Source organism: Triplophysa dalaica, chromosome 22 (genome assembly GCF_015846415.1).
Source record: "Triplophysa dalaica isolate WHDGS20190420 chromosome 22, ASM1584641v1, whole genome shotgun sequence".
In the NCBI taxonomy this organism is placed as follows: Eukaryota; Metazoa; Chordata; class Actinopteri; order Cypriniformes; family Nemacheilidae; genus Triplophysa; species Triplophysa dalaica.
In genome coordinates, this window is record NC_079563.1 from 12,735,185 (window position 1) to 12,752,281 (window position 17,097).

General features: G+C 37.9%; 1 protein-coding gene across 2 annotated transcripts in view; it reads left to right on the plus strand.

Moving 5' to 3' along the window:
• cblb (Cbl proto-oncogene B, E3 ubiquitin protein ligase) overlaps positions 1–17,097 on the plus strand; it is a 62,027-nt gene that overhangs the window by 41,509 nt on the left and 3,421 nt on the right. For both annotated transcript variants that reach the window (XM_056736681.1, XM_056736680.1), the window contains exons 7-16: positions 1,420–1,557; positions 3,585–3,672; positions 3,846–3,977; positions 8,704–8,895; positions 10,936–11,103; positions 11,175–11,537; positions 12,610–12,695; positions 16,071–16,184; positions 16,261–16,325; positions 16,667–16,771. In XM_056736681.1, coding sequence (XP_056592659.1) covers positions 1,420–1,557; positions 3,585–3,672; positions 3,846–3,977; positions 8,704–8,895; positions 10,936–11,103; positions 11,175–11,537; positions 12,610–12,695; positions 16,071–16,184; positions 16,261–16,325; positions 16,667–16,771 — 1,451 coding nt within the window. The remainder of the gene's footprint in view (positions 1–1,419; positions 1,558–3,584; positions 3,673–3,845; positions 3,978–8,703; positions 8,896–10,935; positions 11,104–11,174; positions 11,538–12,609; positions 12,696–16,070; positions 16,185–16,260; positions 16,326–16,666; positions 16,772–17,097) is intronic.

The window sequence follows — 17,097 nt, forward strand, 5'->3', positions numbered from 1 at the left end:
CGTATTTTAAGCAATTTGTCTCAGCAATTATAAATATAGGGATGCAGCGATATTTAAATTTTAGCACATTGGAAGTCGATTACCGATATATTGGCCGATATACAGTATCTTCATATTAATATAAAATTCCTTTATACTGAAAAAAAGGCAAAAAGTGGACAACTGCTTTTATTGCAAAACATTTCCTGCGGAAAACAAGGTTACCATTAGTTCCTATAATTTACACATTGAAATTATAAATATACACAATAAAAAATTATGCTCCTACATCAGCAAAGTTTTGATAAAAGCAGTAAGTGAATGATCACGTCAGAAAGACATGCCGATAACACTAAACCATTAAAATGACAATTTATCGGCCGATACTGATATGACCGATAATTCATTGTGCATCCTTAATAAAATATAAATGTAACATGATAATATATTGCATTAATAAGTTCAATAAATGCCTTATATTGGTCATTGGTAGCTTATGGTAAGGTTGTTACAATATTCTATTTTCACTAAATAATTATTATGATCGAAAGAATTCACAATAAATATATTGTTGTTAGATTTATTTATTTTGAAAATAAAATCCTTTTTTTTCTTTTGTGTAGCCTATGAAAAAATGTAGTTAGTTTGAAAACATTTTTTCTCTTAAGGCAAAATGTTCAAAATGCGCAAAAGCACAACCTACTATGCTTAATGCACTGAAGTACTTATGATGGTATTATATGTGTAGTACTTACAAAATATTGATAGTCACGCTTATGAATACCATATTTATGGTCAATACAGGTGATTGCATCACTTCTAGTTGACAGCGACTAGTGTATTGTTATTCTAGTGTTGCAAAAACTTGTTCAGACACTTTCATAACATATTTTAGCCCTGCTATGAAACAACAGGCTGTTCCTTCATTCCTCCGCCAGCCAGTTTGTCTCTCAACCGGCTGCAGTGCCAGGATGTACCACCCTGATGCCGAGGGGAATTGAATAGAAAGTCCAGTCTGGTACCAGCCTGATCTTCTAATCCTGTCTGAATTAGTTGCTAGGCAGTTGTATAACCGAGAAGCTTCCTTAAATAACTCGAACAATGTGCGCTGCGTTTTCCTTTACTCCATTGCATTTTTTCGATAAAAGGACAAGCAGGCGTATAATTCAGCCATATGGTTCTGTTTTGCTTTCCAATGTGGATGTTTCTGTTTGATGAAACATGTGATTATTTCTGAATTGAATCTGAGTGTTTCAAAGCTGTTATGGATGCCCAGTTTAGCCTTTTGAGCACATAAATAAATAAATCTTCCAAATCTATTGTCAACCCAAGACCATCTTGCATGAAAAACCATAAAAACCTTATATTTGTGCTGTTTTTAGTTAGTTTTTTCTGTGTGTTTTGATGTTGGTTTCTCCGTCTCTTGCTGTCTCTCCCCAGCTACATCTTCAGGCTGAGCTGTACGCGGTTAGGGCAGTGGGCCATCGGCTACGTCACCAGTGACGGCAACATACTGCAGACCATTCCACATAACAAACCACTGTTCCAGGCACTCATAGACGGATGCAGAGAGGGCTTGTAAGTCTTGCTTCTAAAAATATTGATAAATCTAAAAAAAATTGAGCTGTGGCCATGTTTTTCATGCAAATATTGTGGGTTCACGTCTGATTTGCATCTCATCCTGACCTTTAAAAAAAACATTTTCTGTCAGTCATCGGTTTTGTGATAAAAGTGGCAAATAGATAAAAAAAACCATCAAGATCAAGTATCAAGTTTGGCACCACTTGTTTTAAATACAGACATGCAATTCAGTATCCTTGCAGTGTCTAGAGCCATCCCTTTCATTTTCATTTTCCTTTCTCTAAAATCTACTTTTCCTCCTTTTGTTAATAACGTCTCCACGAAAGCAACCTGGCAGCACAATATGTTCTGAAACGATCAGTTTCTTGTAAACAAACATACATTCCAACACTCTTAGTCTGTTGGCGGATGTCCTACTGTTATATCTGTTCATCATTTGCAGGTTAAGCTGTATTAAGCTGTCATTGTTGCTGTGTCAACTTTCGCCAAACAACTCTTATCTGGGTTTATGATGATGTCTGAACGCCCCCATACCACATGTCAATCTGACACCATCTTAAAGTATTTCTGCTATTAACCTAAAAGGAGCACAGTGACATGGTTACTGGACGGGGTGCTGTGCAATACCTTTTGGATGCTTAGTGGTTTTAATTCGGATGTTTTAGTGTATTATTTATTGGAAAAAATGTAATTTGGAAGTTCATTTGGACAATTTGGATATACACACATATACACACATATACATATACATATACTGTGTATAGCCTGTATATTATGTGTCCGTTATAGACCACTTTGCAAGATGTTAACACTGCTCCAGATATTTATTTATTTATTATTAGTATTTTTACCACTTTAATAATTAAATCTTAGATAAATGTTTTACATTTTAATATGATATATATATATATAAATATAAAAACAAAAAAGTTGCATTTTGCTCAAACAAGAACTGAAACAGGAAGTTCTTCTGGACCAGTGTTGAACCAGGGTTGTGTACGTCATCCGGCATCAAAGTTTTGAAAAATTTGATCGATTAATCTCAAGATGCATGCTGAAATGTAAAAAAAATATAATTGAACATATTCAATTTCTAACATTAGACACATAAAATGTTATTTAAAATATTTTTGAAATCAATGACTTGGACCAAATAATACAGATAAGGCAGCCAATAAGAGCCTATAAATGGGAACTTGTTTAAAATCGTTTAAAAAGCGTCTTTTAACATACTAAAATACATTTATTTTAGATCTTTTGTCACAACATAATTCCTGCAGTAACAATTGTGTCCTTTCATGCTTATGATGAGGTTGCTATTATTATAAAATGTTGATTTCGTGTTTGCGTTTTATTTGTTTTGTGTTTATTGTTTTTTACCTACAATAATTATGCAGCCTAAAAAAAGAGATGGAACTTTCAATAAGGATGATGCTTATGTCTCATTAAAGGGATAGTTCACCTAAAAATTTGATTCTGTCATCATTTACTCACCCTCAGGTTGTTTCATACCTGTATAAATGACTTGTTCTGATGAACACAGAGAAAGATATTTAAGACAGATCATTTTCAGTTTCGGAACGTCATTGAGTACCATAGTAGGATAAATTAAATGGTAGTCAAAAGTACCCAAGACCTGTGGGTTCAAGAGAACAAACAACATGCAATGGTCCTTCGATGGAAAATTTCTAACATTGCTGACATTCTTCCAAATATCTTTCTCTGTGTTCATCGGAACAAAGAAATATGTACAGGTTTGAAACAACCTGAGGGTGAGTAAATGATGACAGAATTTTTATTTTTGGGTGAACTGTCCCTTTAAGTTTTGATCCCTGTAAATACAGATTGATTGCTGCTCTCTTAGGCTTTAGCTGTGATTGGCCAGGCCGTAGAGGTGGCCCACTTAAACAGCGCAGCTAATGGAGATGCCACACGGGCTATTAGATGTTAGCTGGACTGTCTCTTTGCTTGGGGGAAGATATGTTACACTGAATACTCTCAACCTTGTTGTATTTCTTTCTCAGCTACCTGTTTCCTGATGGTCGCAGTTATAATCCAGATCTCACCGGCCTGTGTGAACCCACTCCACATGACCATATTAAGGTCACCCAGGTTAGCGACCTTTGTGTGTGTTTGAGTGATTAAAAGGCTTTATTTCAGTCTCTGGATTACTTCTGTGAACAGCATTCTGAGAACAGAAATTCTTGTGTGATGACCTTTGACCTGGTGTATGCTGTATGTTAAAGCTTCTCCTACCTTTTATTTCTTCTGTTTTGTCTTTTTAGGAGCAATATGAGTTGTACTGTGAGATGGGATCTACGTTTCAGCTATGTAAGATCTGTGCCGAAAACAATAAAGATGTAAAGATCGAACCATGTGGACACCTCATGTGCACTTCCTGTCTGACATCATGGCAGGTATGTATACACCAGAAGGCACCAGTTAGCCCAGCCAGGGGTTCCCAAACTAGGGGTCTCAAGGCCACGAGGGTGGGGTCGCAAGATGATTTCCAGAATCATTTTTTTGTTATTAGGAATAGCCTATTTGATCAATAAGTGTAACAAAATGTACAAATATTAGATAAGTTAAAAATAAAAGCATGCAAATAAAAAGCTATCAGCCTTTGGAATTTCCTCCCCCTCAATCGTGACCCCTGAGGTGATTATTTTTCAGGCTTTAAATTTAGGATATTTTTATTTGTCGAAACGTTGGTTAAAATCGACCAAAGACGATGCAGGTTGCACAGTTGCGTGAAATGTTTGTATACTTTACCATCCTCCGAGGATAGTCGGGGTCTCGAGTCCCTGTTACTGTTATTCTGGGGGTTGCTGGCTGAAAAGTTAGCCAACCAAGAAACATCTACTAAAGGCAAATTTATCAATTCTAAATGTTTAAATTTATGCATTAGGCATTATCCTATACATTTATACATAGGTATGTGCAAACCCACAAACATGCTCTCACCACTGAGCTTCAGGAAATCTTTTTACAATGTCATTTGGCAAAAACTGAACTTTAGACTTGACTTTTGTTATTTTAATGGTACGCCAGTTCAAAAATGTATACATTTCTCGAAGTAAAGCTCTGCTGGATTGCTTATTTTAAAGCAGCTAAATGGGACACGTGTGCCATCGCTCTGTACTTTTGCTTTTTACGCAGTGGCAGCCATGCATGAAATTTGAATGCACATAGATTGAACTCTCTGCATCTCAAGCAAATGCTTTAGTGATGGCCAGTGCTGAGCTAATGGATCCAGTTAAAGGTGTTTTAATTGTGTACCGTGATCCGAATACTTGCGGACGTCAGACTCTCTCTCTCTTTCAATCGCCCTTGCAATTGTCCTGATCACAAATACAATTGCCACAACAACAGAGAGGTTAATAAAAGGGAGAGGAAGAGAATTGTATGTGAAGTTGTTAGTGTGTGCAAGGGAAATCAATGTGTGTGTATGTGCATACATTTTCTTATCTTGGCTGTTGACAGAACCTAACAACTTCTCTTACAGTAAACGCATACTTTGGGGTTATGATAGGGTAAGCGCAGCTCAGCCCAATCACCTCATCCACAGCAGATGTGTTTGCGTATGTGTTGCTTGCTCTGGCATTTCTTTTTTTAAATAACCACAGCCAAGAGGAAGTGGCACAAGTGTGCAGTGTTCTGCTAGGGACAGCACTTTAACATCTCCTGAACTTGGGTCAGCCATCCTTTGTGTTTCTGAGAAGCTGAAGATGTTAGTGTTCTCAGATCTAAGATCTATATAGTTTGATTTATATTTAAGTAAAGCATGAAGAGCTAACATATTAAAGAAAGCTTGCTGTTGCATGTTGATTCTTGTTTCTTATGGAATAACGTTAATGCAATAAATGTAGACAAGTACTTCAGAGACGCCACTGAAAATTCAGGCAGAGGTTATCTAGACAGTTCAGTCTATGTATGTTTTTAAAGCTGTGGTTTAAGTGTGAACTTCATATCTAGTTTGTAACACATGACAGTGTTAAAAGAGTGCAAGTAGAAAGGTGTGATCATCACTTCTAGACTGCTGTCACAACAGCTATAAAATGACATCTTAAAGTCCACAGATGTGGAATAGCAGCACACTGAAGCCTCAGCTGGTCCTCAGAGTTCCTGATAACGTATTGTGTCCGCCTGGCTATCACAGATTTATCCCGAATAAAGAGGAGACAAAATATGAGTGCTTTTGTGAGAACTTAAGGCTTTCACCAGCTCTCTCTTAAACAGAGCGGCTTCCCTTTTTAACCCGTGACCTGCCTATAAAAAGAGACCTGGCTGTTAAATAAAGCATGAAATGTACTGCACTGTTCGAGGGCCCAGAAAAATGTCGTCTCACCCTCCAGCTGGCAGGGGCATTAATATTCATTGCTGTTTTTCTGGTGAGTTTAGGACCTCAAATACATGAGGCGGCTCTCAGAAATGATGATATCAGACATCTGGAAGAAAACGACGGCCCACTTTGCATAACGTTTCATTGACGCGTGTTTCCAGTGTGGATGGTTCCTTTATTAAAGGAGAGAATTTGACATTAATGCAGTTTGGTGTGTTGACATCATGTAACTGTTGATTGTTTAAGGCTGCTAAGCAACAGCACAATTTGGCACAATTTGACCATTCCAAATTTATTGTGTCCACTTCAGTCAGGCATCTGTTAAATTTCAACAAAATCATCAAACCTCAGGAGTGACAAAGTCATCCGACAGTAATGTGAAAGCATTTCATATCTCATATATTTATATATAAATGTATGTGCTTTTTTTACAATAGATTAGTGGTGGGCATAGATATTTTTTTTTAATCTAGATTAATCTAGATTAATTCCAAGATTAATCTAGATTAATCTAGATTAAAATGGCTCATTTGAATTCTGCCGAAGGCATTCAGAATATGTGTGCTACCCAAATAATGACTAAAAGTAAGTCTTTGAGAACGGGTTTCTCAAGCCAGGTGGCGCATTAGACCAGGGGCTCATCTCCTGTTTCCAAAATGCATCACAAACTGCTTGAGAAAGCTGTTCTACTATGATAATTGGTAATGAAAATTAAATTATGTTCAATAAGATGAATTTGTGTTTACTTCCGCATTAGCTAAGGGATGATTTGCGTTTAGGTGGTACTTGAGACTGGAAGAGCTCCAACAGTACATTTACATTTAGTCATTTAGCAGACGCTTTTATCCAAAGCGACTTACAAAGAGTGAGGGAGCAACAAGCGATATGTCATACAGGAGCCATAATACATTAGATCTCTGTAGTAGAGTAGGCGGGGCGAGACCGTGGCTCGAGGCCGGTAAGTGATTGTTAATTAGCGCCAGTGGTGCGCGCACCGGCCTCGCACCACGTAGGAGATTGGGAGCGTATAAAGAAACAATGGCGACCGGACCGTCGAAGAGAGAGGACCGGGCCCGAACTTATGTTATGTTTGTATTTATATTATGTTTTGTTTTATTGCGCCGGCGGTCGTCCGTGAGGGGCCGCCGGCTATTATTACTTTATTAAATGTTTGTTTAAATGTCTTCCGGTTCCCGACTCCTTCCTTCCTTTTATTGAGATTTATTACAATCTCAATAAAAAGTTACTGGTTTCAACTAAAGCTAGACCACTACCTGTTGAGAGAAAGTGTTTTTTTTAAACCAATTCCGCATTGCACAAGGTGCAAACAACCTTAGTCTTGTCGATGTTTCTATTGGGAAGCTTCTTAAAAATTAATGTTCCCTGAAGCAAACCCGGCGGCTTCATAGCTGCATCCATGTTAGCACGTCACGTTTGATGCGGTAATTTCACAGTAACGTTATGTTGTGTTCAGACCAAACGCGAATGGCGTGTCAAGCGCGAGTGATTTGTATGTTAATGCAAAGAGGCAATAGACCTACTTGCGGCACGAATCGCGCGAATGAAGCCCTGGTTATGAGATGATGAGTCGGCTTCTGCTTCCGCGAATGACGCGAATCACGCGAGTTGAAAAATCTCGTTCTCGCCCCGTACAGTGCAGTTAAGCTGGTATACATCCGCACTAAAATATCAAGGTGAAAGTCATCATAGCTTGCGTAGTATAGACCCAGCTCCCAACCCAACTTTGAGAATAGATTAACGGCGACATTTTTTTTATCGCGCGATAAGAGTCTTAACGCCGTTAACGGCCCGCCACTACAATAGATTCTACCCTACATTTATAATGCGCTTCATAAAACATTAACATGATTTGAAATGAATCAAATAATTTTAGGCTGAATTTCCATCAATAATGACTCTAAAATAAAACAAAATGCAAAAGAATTAATTTCCGCAGTGGGCACCGTTGAAATCCGAGGGTGAAGATTGGTTGATCAGGTTGGACGAGGTCTCATTCCGGTAGCCACAGAAATTCCTCTCAATGCCTTTATTTTGTGCCCAGTCCAGTGCTCTCTCTCTCTTTTACGGCTTTAATTAGGATTAGGTTTCAAAAGACGCTTTGATGTCCTTCATAACCCCCTCAACCAGATGGCAGCCATGATCATCTTTTGTTCTTGTAAATATTGACGAACTGTGATTCTCCAAGTTTCATGGAGGAAATGAGAGATGATTGTTTTTGGTTTCACCATGTGTAAGATGTCGTCTGGCATAAAGCTAACGTTGTGACGGAGTTGCCTGGTGTGTGAATCCATGCGTGTGTCTGGCATACTTAGCTAGCGAAGGTTCCCTTGCTAAATAGAAAAGGAGATGCTTGATGCTCGGCTGGGGTGGGGGTGTTTGGGTCGGGGGTGTAGCATGTGTTTTCCAGCTGTATGTGATCAAGCATGGCTCTTTAGATCCTGCCAGTAAAGAGCTTCCTCATGGCAGAGAAATATTTCCAGTCTGTCAGTGTTTACAACATTATACAAATAAGCAGAGCAGAACCATTGGGATCAATATCACCGGAGGCTCTACGCCCTGTTTGTGCGCACACACACGTCTGTTTTGGATATCGAGCTAGTTTGTGGACTTCCACATGTGGTGTAGCATTTGTGTGTGTGTGTGTGTGAATCATTTCACTTGTGTTTTTAAAGACCACAGGAAATCTAAATGATTGTGAATGTATCAATACAGAAAGGAAAATGTGCTCATGATGCAGTTGTGTAAAGTTGAATTCATGTATGATGCTCTTTTTTTGGCAGGATTCTGACGGCCAGGGTTGTCCGTTCTGTCGCTGTGAGATCAAAGGGACGGAGCCAATCATTGTAGATCCGTTTGACCCACGAAACGAAGGGGCCAAATGTTTCCTGATGGACCACTTCAGCTGTCCCATGCTGGACTTGGATGATGACGATGACAGAGACGATTCTTTAGTCATAGATCATATCAAGAAGGTAAACATTTTTTAACACTCTACTGAGGCTTAAGCAGACTTCAAGTGAACATGAAATGAGTGACTTTATTAATGTAACACATTCATTGTCTTATGGGGACAATTCAGCATTCATTTTATGTTACTTCAAAAGAATAATGTTTATAACATTTTATCTAAATGTGAAAATGTTCTTTGTCTTGGAATTACTTTCTCTTTAGCTAATTTCACCAAACCCTTTTTTTATTTTGGAATCACTTTACATTTAGGTTGTTTTTGTTAACATTAGTTAAAAGTCCAGTATATAAAATGTAGCGGCATCTAGTGGTGAGGTTGCGAATTGCAACCAACAGGTTACTCCACTCCTCCCTTTTAAAGCACGACGGTGGCTGATAAAGGGCTAAGACGTCATCACGTTTTGCTTCTTGGCCGAAGGAAAAGAGCAGTAGGGCAGTTTGTCCGTTTAGGGCTTGTGTAGAAACTACATGACAAATTCCATGTAAGGGGATGTGCGGTATATGTAGATAGAAATAGCTCATTGTAAGGTAATACAAAAATAACGTTTCATTATGTAAGGTCTTTATACACCTCTAAAGACATATTTATTTATATCATTTTGTATTTCTGTCAATAGATCCTCTAAAAAAAATGTAGGCACGAACTAAACCTGAACTTACACCGAGCAATATTTCTACAGCACTTATTAATCTTAGTTTAATAGCCAAACAAACACATCTCTGCCTTCATTGCTCTCTCCTAAAAAGAGTGAGCTATAAGAGTGTAATTGTGTTGAGTATTTTAGTCCTATATAGACAGCGAGGACTAAGAACAAACAAAATATTTTTTCCAAAAAACAAAGAGAACAGACATCTAGCAAATGCTCACAAAATTGTTTGTTTGGTTGTGGATTTTAATTGTCAACAGTGCTTCTCAGAAATCACTTCGCCTTTAAAGTGATAGTTCACCCAAAAAAAGAAAATTCTGTCAACTAAGAAGATATTTTGAAGAGTGTTGGTAGCCGAACAACGATGGTACACATTGACATGCATTGGTTTTGTGTTCTTACAATAGAAGTGAATGGGTGCTGGTGTTGTTAGGTTACCAACATTCTTCAAAATATCTTCTTTTGTGTTCTGCAGAAAAAAGAAAGTCATACGTGTTTGAAATGACAAGAGGGGGAGTAAATGATGACCGTTTTGAGAGAACTATCACTTTAAGTCAGATTCGTGTTATTAAGTTTGTTTTTAGCCCAAACCTCTGTAGGTATCTTATACAGCATCATTCGCTGCCATCATCCCAGCACTAGTCTGTTTTTCAGTTTTTCACATCTCAAGCTCAAAAAGCCCCATATCCTAATTTTATATTAGTACAAGAACTCAGAGGCCCCTTAAAGACGGCTTTCCGCTCACCAATAGAACAAATGTCGGCCTCTTTTATTAGAAAGCGAAACCTGCCTGAACCTGCCTCATGAACCTCCACAACTCCACAGAGTCAATTCTCATTAAATGCTGCTTCAAGAGCAACAGAGGGCACCTAGCAGGGACATTTTTAAATATAAATTTGAGATATTAGTTTTCTCCTATAACGCTCTTGTGCGAACCAGAACTGTCTTGTGGAAGATATTGGCCTCCTAGTGTGAGAGCGAGTTTGAGGTTTCAGGGCACATGTAGTACATTATTCATCTTTTCATTTGCTTTACCATTTTTGCTGCAAATTAAATTAGCCTTTTAACCCTCAATAATGAATTTTCTGCACTGCAGACAAAAGCAGTTTAGCTTTGTTCATGAAAATGTTAATGGGACTATTAGTTAATTATCAAAGCGAGTACACGAAGCTGCCCGAGGCAATGAAGGCGATAGGCCATTTTGATAACTTTACACATAATCATGATAGGAGTACATTTGTCAGTGCTTATTTCATTGCACTGCTGCCATGTTTTTATTTTAATCAAGACTAAGAAGTTTCAAAATCAAGCCTACGGAGGGTTTATGTATAATTTCATATGAATTAGTTTGATGTGAATTTTATCCTATAAATAATAATGTTTTCTCTTACTCCTCAGTCCATGGAAATCCAAAACTCGCCGATAATGTCCCCGACATCATCTCCCATATGCGAACGTCGAAAAACCACCGCAGATCACATGGGTACTCACCTCAACATTCCACCTGTACCGCCCCGCCTAGATCTCATCCGATCGCCCGCCCCCAGCCCCACCGGGTCCCCTAAGGTTTGTTTCACATTTCTGATCAAGATTCCGCATTTTCCCGAGTTTCCTTTCTCAACGTCTCTCCTCTGCAGTCCTCACCAGGCATGTCCAGAAAACAGGACAAGCCGCTTCCCGCTCCCCCACCGCCACTTAGAGACCCCCCTCCGCCACCTCCTCCAGAACGCCCTCCTCATATGTCTCAAGAAGGTCGGGCCCCCTGGCTCGCCAGCCCCTCGTCCGGCCTACCCAGAGACCCGAGGGCACCCTCGGAAGCCTGGAGTCCCAAAGACACCACCTCTGTGTCAGACAGCAGGGCCGCTGCTGCAGATCGCTCCCCGAAACTCGCCCACGCTGCCCCTGCACACATCAACGGGAGACCCCTCAGCTGCTCCGGTGCAGACCTGGGGGTAAACCGGAACGGCCACAGATTTAATAACCAGTCAGAGTGTATTAAGGTAACGGAATGATTTTTTTTAAATAAATCTTTACTAGAGATGCAACGCTACATAATTTCCCCATCGATACTGATAATCGATTAGTCAGAGTTTTTAACTTTCTGAATGTTATTAGTAATTCATACAAGCACTACTAATATTGAACATCCGCTGATAATTTAAAACAAACAAAAAATATATAAAGAGCAAAAATTCATTGCATTTTCATGTCCAATTTTGATTGACAGTATATTTTGGCCCTGATCATCAGCTGTTTTTATCGACCGATACCGATTTTGCCGATATATCGGTGTATCTCTAATCATTAATATTGGTCACCCTTTATATTTGCAAATATTTAACCAAACGCATGCACACATTGTTAAAAAGAAAACCGGTTATTATAAGCCATGAAACTCTTAGAAATCCAGCTAGAATGTCCTTCTCTGATAAGGAGTCTGGTACATCAGATAAGAACAGCAGGAAAAATGTCTGGACGTTGTGCTTTTAAATCACCTAGAACCTTCTGTACCCATTCACCTATTCTGAGCCATAAATATTCAAGTTTTTTTGCTCATGGCTGTTACCAAGCAACAGTGATGCAGGAATGTAGGGCTGAGAAATTTGGTGGTGCAGTGCTTGTCTTTGGTCCTGTTGCTTTAATAAGGAGATTTTCAAACACATTCTGTGCCTTTCATGATGACATGAAAATATGCCGAAACGCATGTATATTATATACATATATACATATGTTTATTTAGAAACGCAAAAAATACACGTTTCTGAATATATCTGGTATAATGCATTAAAATGTAAATATTCACACACAACTCGCAGAGACGTTATAGATTATGTATTAAATAAGCATGTGCTGTAAGAGGGAATTTGAGAGAGAGAGCGAGAGTTGGTTGTAAAGCAACAGTGAGTCTCATTAACTCCCTTAGAAACTAAAATAAACTCTGAGTTGTGAGAAGTGTGTGTGTGTGTGTGTGTGTGCGTTTGATCTCTTTTTCTGCACCAGGATTTGCGTGTAATTATTTGTAAGCACCAATTGACTGATTTGTCAATTCTCTCTTTCTCTCTCTCTCTCTAGTCTTTCGTCAATGGTCTTTTACCTAGTGATGATTATGACATCCCCCCTCCGCGTCACTCCCCTCCTCTGATGGAGCACAACCAGAGGTGAGTAACACACACACACGCACATTCAGGGCACACCTGCTGCTAATCTCTCTCTATTGTGAAGAAGCCTCACTAAACCAACAATTGTGTTTGCCCAGCAAAACTGACTCTTATCTGCTGGATTTTCATATGATTACATATGTCAAATGATCTGTTTAGCCCCTCAGGCCCCGACTTTTACCGTAAATGGGCTTATGGGAGTACAGAGCATCTTGTCCTCTTTGCTTTTGTTAATCTGCATTTGTGATTTGCCGTGATGGAATTACTGCTCTCTTTTTTGTGGTGAAACGAGAAAAAAATCATGTGGATTTTATGAATGTGCTAACGTGATCCAGGGATCATGCAGACAGGCTGCATCCTGTATGTCTCTAGAGCTCGGTTTGAAGAACACACACATATTCACAGCGATGTTTGGACACATGTGCACCAATTATGCAAAAGCACCAGGATCCGGAGAGCATGTGCTCTTTAAACAAACATAAAGGCATACGCACGCACACACGCGCACACACACACACACACACACACACACAGATCCAGCAGTGATGAGCGTCCTGTTAGGCTGTAGAAGGAATGATGAACAACCTTACATGAGGTGTTACATTCTCTCTCAGTCTGTTGGCCTGTCTCTATCTCTCTTCCACGAGGCTCTTGTTTTTATGTTTTTGTCATAATTAATATAAGTTGTAGCTAATAATAATAATAATATAAAGCAACAAGAATAGTAAAGATTAAAATAATAATCACTATTATTAATAAATAATAATAATCACTGTTACTAATAATAATAACAAAACTCACACTCATCATAATCACTGTTATTAACAACAATAACAATTATAATTATTATTATTAATAACAATAAATTGCGTATAACAACAACAATAAAATAATGTTGACTTTCCATTTATATTAAATGTGCTTATGTGCTACTGATATAAATGATGCAGCTTGTATCGCAGCTTGATGGATGGAACATGGTTTGCTTTTTTGAACAATTTCAGCTCGGCTCTGTTAGAAGAGCAGCATTTTTGTCATTGGTGAAGATTTAGTCAAATGCAACCGAAAGGCATAACTACAATAGTTGTTATTTAAAGCACAGAAGAATCGTGTTGAGTGTGTGTGTCTGTAAAGCTGAATGTGTAGTCAATGATGTGACAGAGGCTGAGATCACTGTGCTGTTAGTAAATGTGTGTGTGTTTGCAGCTGTACACACTACCCTGCTGGCTCTTAATACACTGGGCTCTTTGTAATGAGCATTACACATCTACTTATACTTACTGTACATTCACCCAAACCACAGAATTGGAACTATAGAGGCACCTTCCTGTTTCTGAAAGAAAGCAAAACGGGAACCTGTCTTCTTTCATCTTTTCATCTTCCTCTTTCCTGAGGTTTTCACATTGATATGGCTAGCTTTTATTGAAGACACAGAACATGCAACTCAATAAACACCTCTGTTCAAGCCTCATTGAAACAAGAAACACTTCTCAACACTTTATAGCATACAGACAAAGATCTTTAATTAATATCTACACAGTCACAGACGATGAATAGTCTAAAGCGCCCTCTACTGGTACATTGCAGAATCACCTCAAGCCTGGATGGACGGCCTTACTCTTACTGTATGTCAGCCAGAGCTAGTTAACCTCTCTTCTGTTCATCATACCTGACTAGTGGATGTCAGATGGGCAGTCTCGATGCCGGCGTGTTTAAATCTCAGGCGTCTCTGGCAGCCTCGGCCTGGCTCGTGACTGTGTCGGAGCATTACGTGATTAAATAGCTAATCTGGCAGCATCCGGCTCCTACACTGCAGAATTGTTGTTTCTGTGAGTCAGCATTTTAAGACTGAGGACACAATCCAGGTTTTCAGTCAAAGTGATTTTTTTCCTGGTTGGTTGTCATTCTGTCATCAGTATAAATATTTACACATGGTCATTGCCAGCCTGATCTCACAGAAATGCGTAACTATTTTATTAAAAGTGAATAATTATTATGTACTTCTATGAAGTGAATGGTTGAAATAGTATGATTATTTAAAAAAGCACTAGTGAATCCTCTCATTGATAAACCTACACATCACTGGTGTGAAAGCCAACACATTAAATAGTTGAAAATTGCCATAAGATTGTGTTGTTATTTCATAATTTTATTACAGCAAATTGAGGAATAACATTACAGCATTACATACATACAGCATTAAAGGTTAATAGTATTGAGACCTTCTTTGAGGCTGTTATACTTTTATGTACTTTTGTATTATGGGCACAAAACGTTTGCTCTGTTGATTACAGAGTTTTCGGTTTTATTGTAATTTAATTCATATTTTGACTTTTATGTATTTCTTTTGTTTTTAAAGTTAATAAACACATTTTTCATGTGCTTTAATCTTTTTCAGTTAATCATTTTAGTTAGGGATTCACAATAAATTATCGGCCATATTGGTATCGGCCGATAAATGGTCATATTAATTGATATCAGTGTTAAAAATCCACAGTTGTCCAGTTTTTTCTCTTTTGTTTCAGTTCTAGGGAATTTTATATGAATATTTAGTTACAGTATATCGACCAATATATCGGCTATCAGCTCCCAATTTTAAAGAATTATTGGTTATTGTTATTGGCAAAATGTACATATCGGTGCCTCGATATTTCAAATTTTTCTAATTTCAAATGCTTGAAATAATGTAGACCGATATTTTATTTTATTTCAATAAACAGAAATGTTTTAATAATTTAGCGACCACATATTGTTTACTAAAACTTAAGATTTCTGTTCAAAATCACTTTAAATATTGGCCTAAATATTATTAGAAAAAATCCAAATTTTGCCTTAGCAACCTGAGGCACTAAAATGATTAAGTAAACTAAACTCGTATAAATAAATCATTTAAATCATTATATCATTTAACAATATAATAAATAAATAAACAAAAAGCAAGTAAATAAATAATTGACATTGACACAATAAAAATAAAAACTAATTTAAAAATTAGAAAATATGAACTTGTAAAGCAAAATTATAAATATTACTAAAACTACAATAAAACTGAAAACTTAAAAAACTCTCTGTTTGTGACTATAATGTGAAAATCAGCAGTGATGCCTGGCAACCATAAATCAGTCATTTGAAGAAGAACCTGTTTTAGCAAACACATTCTGTGTCAAAAGTAAATCACTACAGTAAACTGACATTTTCTATGGTAAATACAGTACAATGGTACCCCCCAGCCCTATTGTGCAATGTGGTCACTGAAACACAATGATGTTAATTGTGGTCTAGAAGTGACCAGGCATCACGGGATAGCATACTTCTGATTGTGTGATGTCAGATGTAAGATGAGTTGTGTAATTGTGCACACTTTGTGCTTTATAGACACACCAACCCCTTCACCAACCGGAGTCACACAGACAGACTGGAGGACGAGTATCAAGTACCTTCATCACTTCCTGTCTGCCTCACACAGCCACCCGTCCGTATCCCCAACAGGTGAACACACGCACAAAATACAGAAACTTTATTAGTGTTCTGCGTCCACTTACATGTACTTTTTTTCACTATGAAGGGCTTTAGAAAATGGCTCGTCAGATCTCTCGACAGATATAAAGAAACACAAACCTCAAGAGCATGGTGAGCGTACGCACAAACACACTCACACACAGATATATGATTTGTGAGAAAATAGTGTACATCACGTTGAATGTTGCACTATATTTGTTCTGTATATTTTTTCATCTGTCATCTTTATTTTCTAAATGACCATCATTTTGTATGATTGTGGGAGTTTGTGTGTGTATTTTGTAGGAATTAAAGGAATCATAATAATAAACAAGAGTTCATAGAAATGTATACATTTATGACCTAGCAGTCAATGTTGGCTCATGTCTTAAATGGAATAAAGTTAGCGTTAAGTCTCGGAGGTCAGCTTTAGCTCTTCCTCAGTCGAGTTAACCCTGTGTTGTATTTCTCAGGTGGGTTTGACTCCAGTTCATTGATTTCAGTTGTGTCTAACACCACACAGTGTCCACTTCATAACAGGACGCCCTCAGACTACGACATTCTACTTCCCCCTCAAGGTAGCCAATGATAGCTCATCACTTAGGACCACAATCTGATTGGCTGTCTATTGACATACTGCTTAAAACTGTTTGTATTAAAATGAGCTGTATTTCCTCTCGCTTTTGCTTTTTTACATTAACATTAGAGATCTAAAAGTTATACAGTTTACAGGATAGAATTTATGTTACGGGAGGATGTGTGTGGGTCATAAAACCATATTTATGTAATACGTTTCAGACTTTCATTTTACATTTTTTTATTTGAGTTATTTTTAGTATATATAAATACAAATAGTTTTTAGTTATTGAGCAGCTCAATTCATAGTCACATCATCTTCATATAC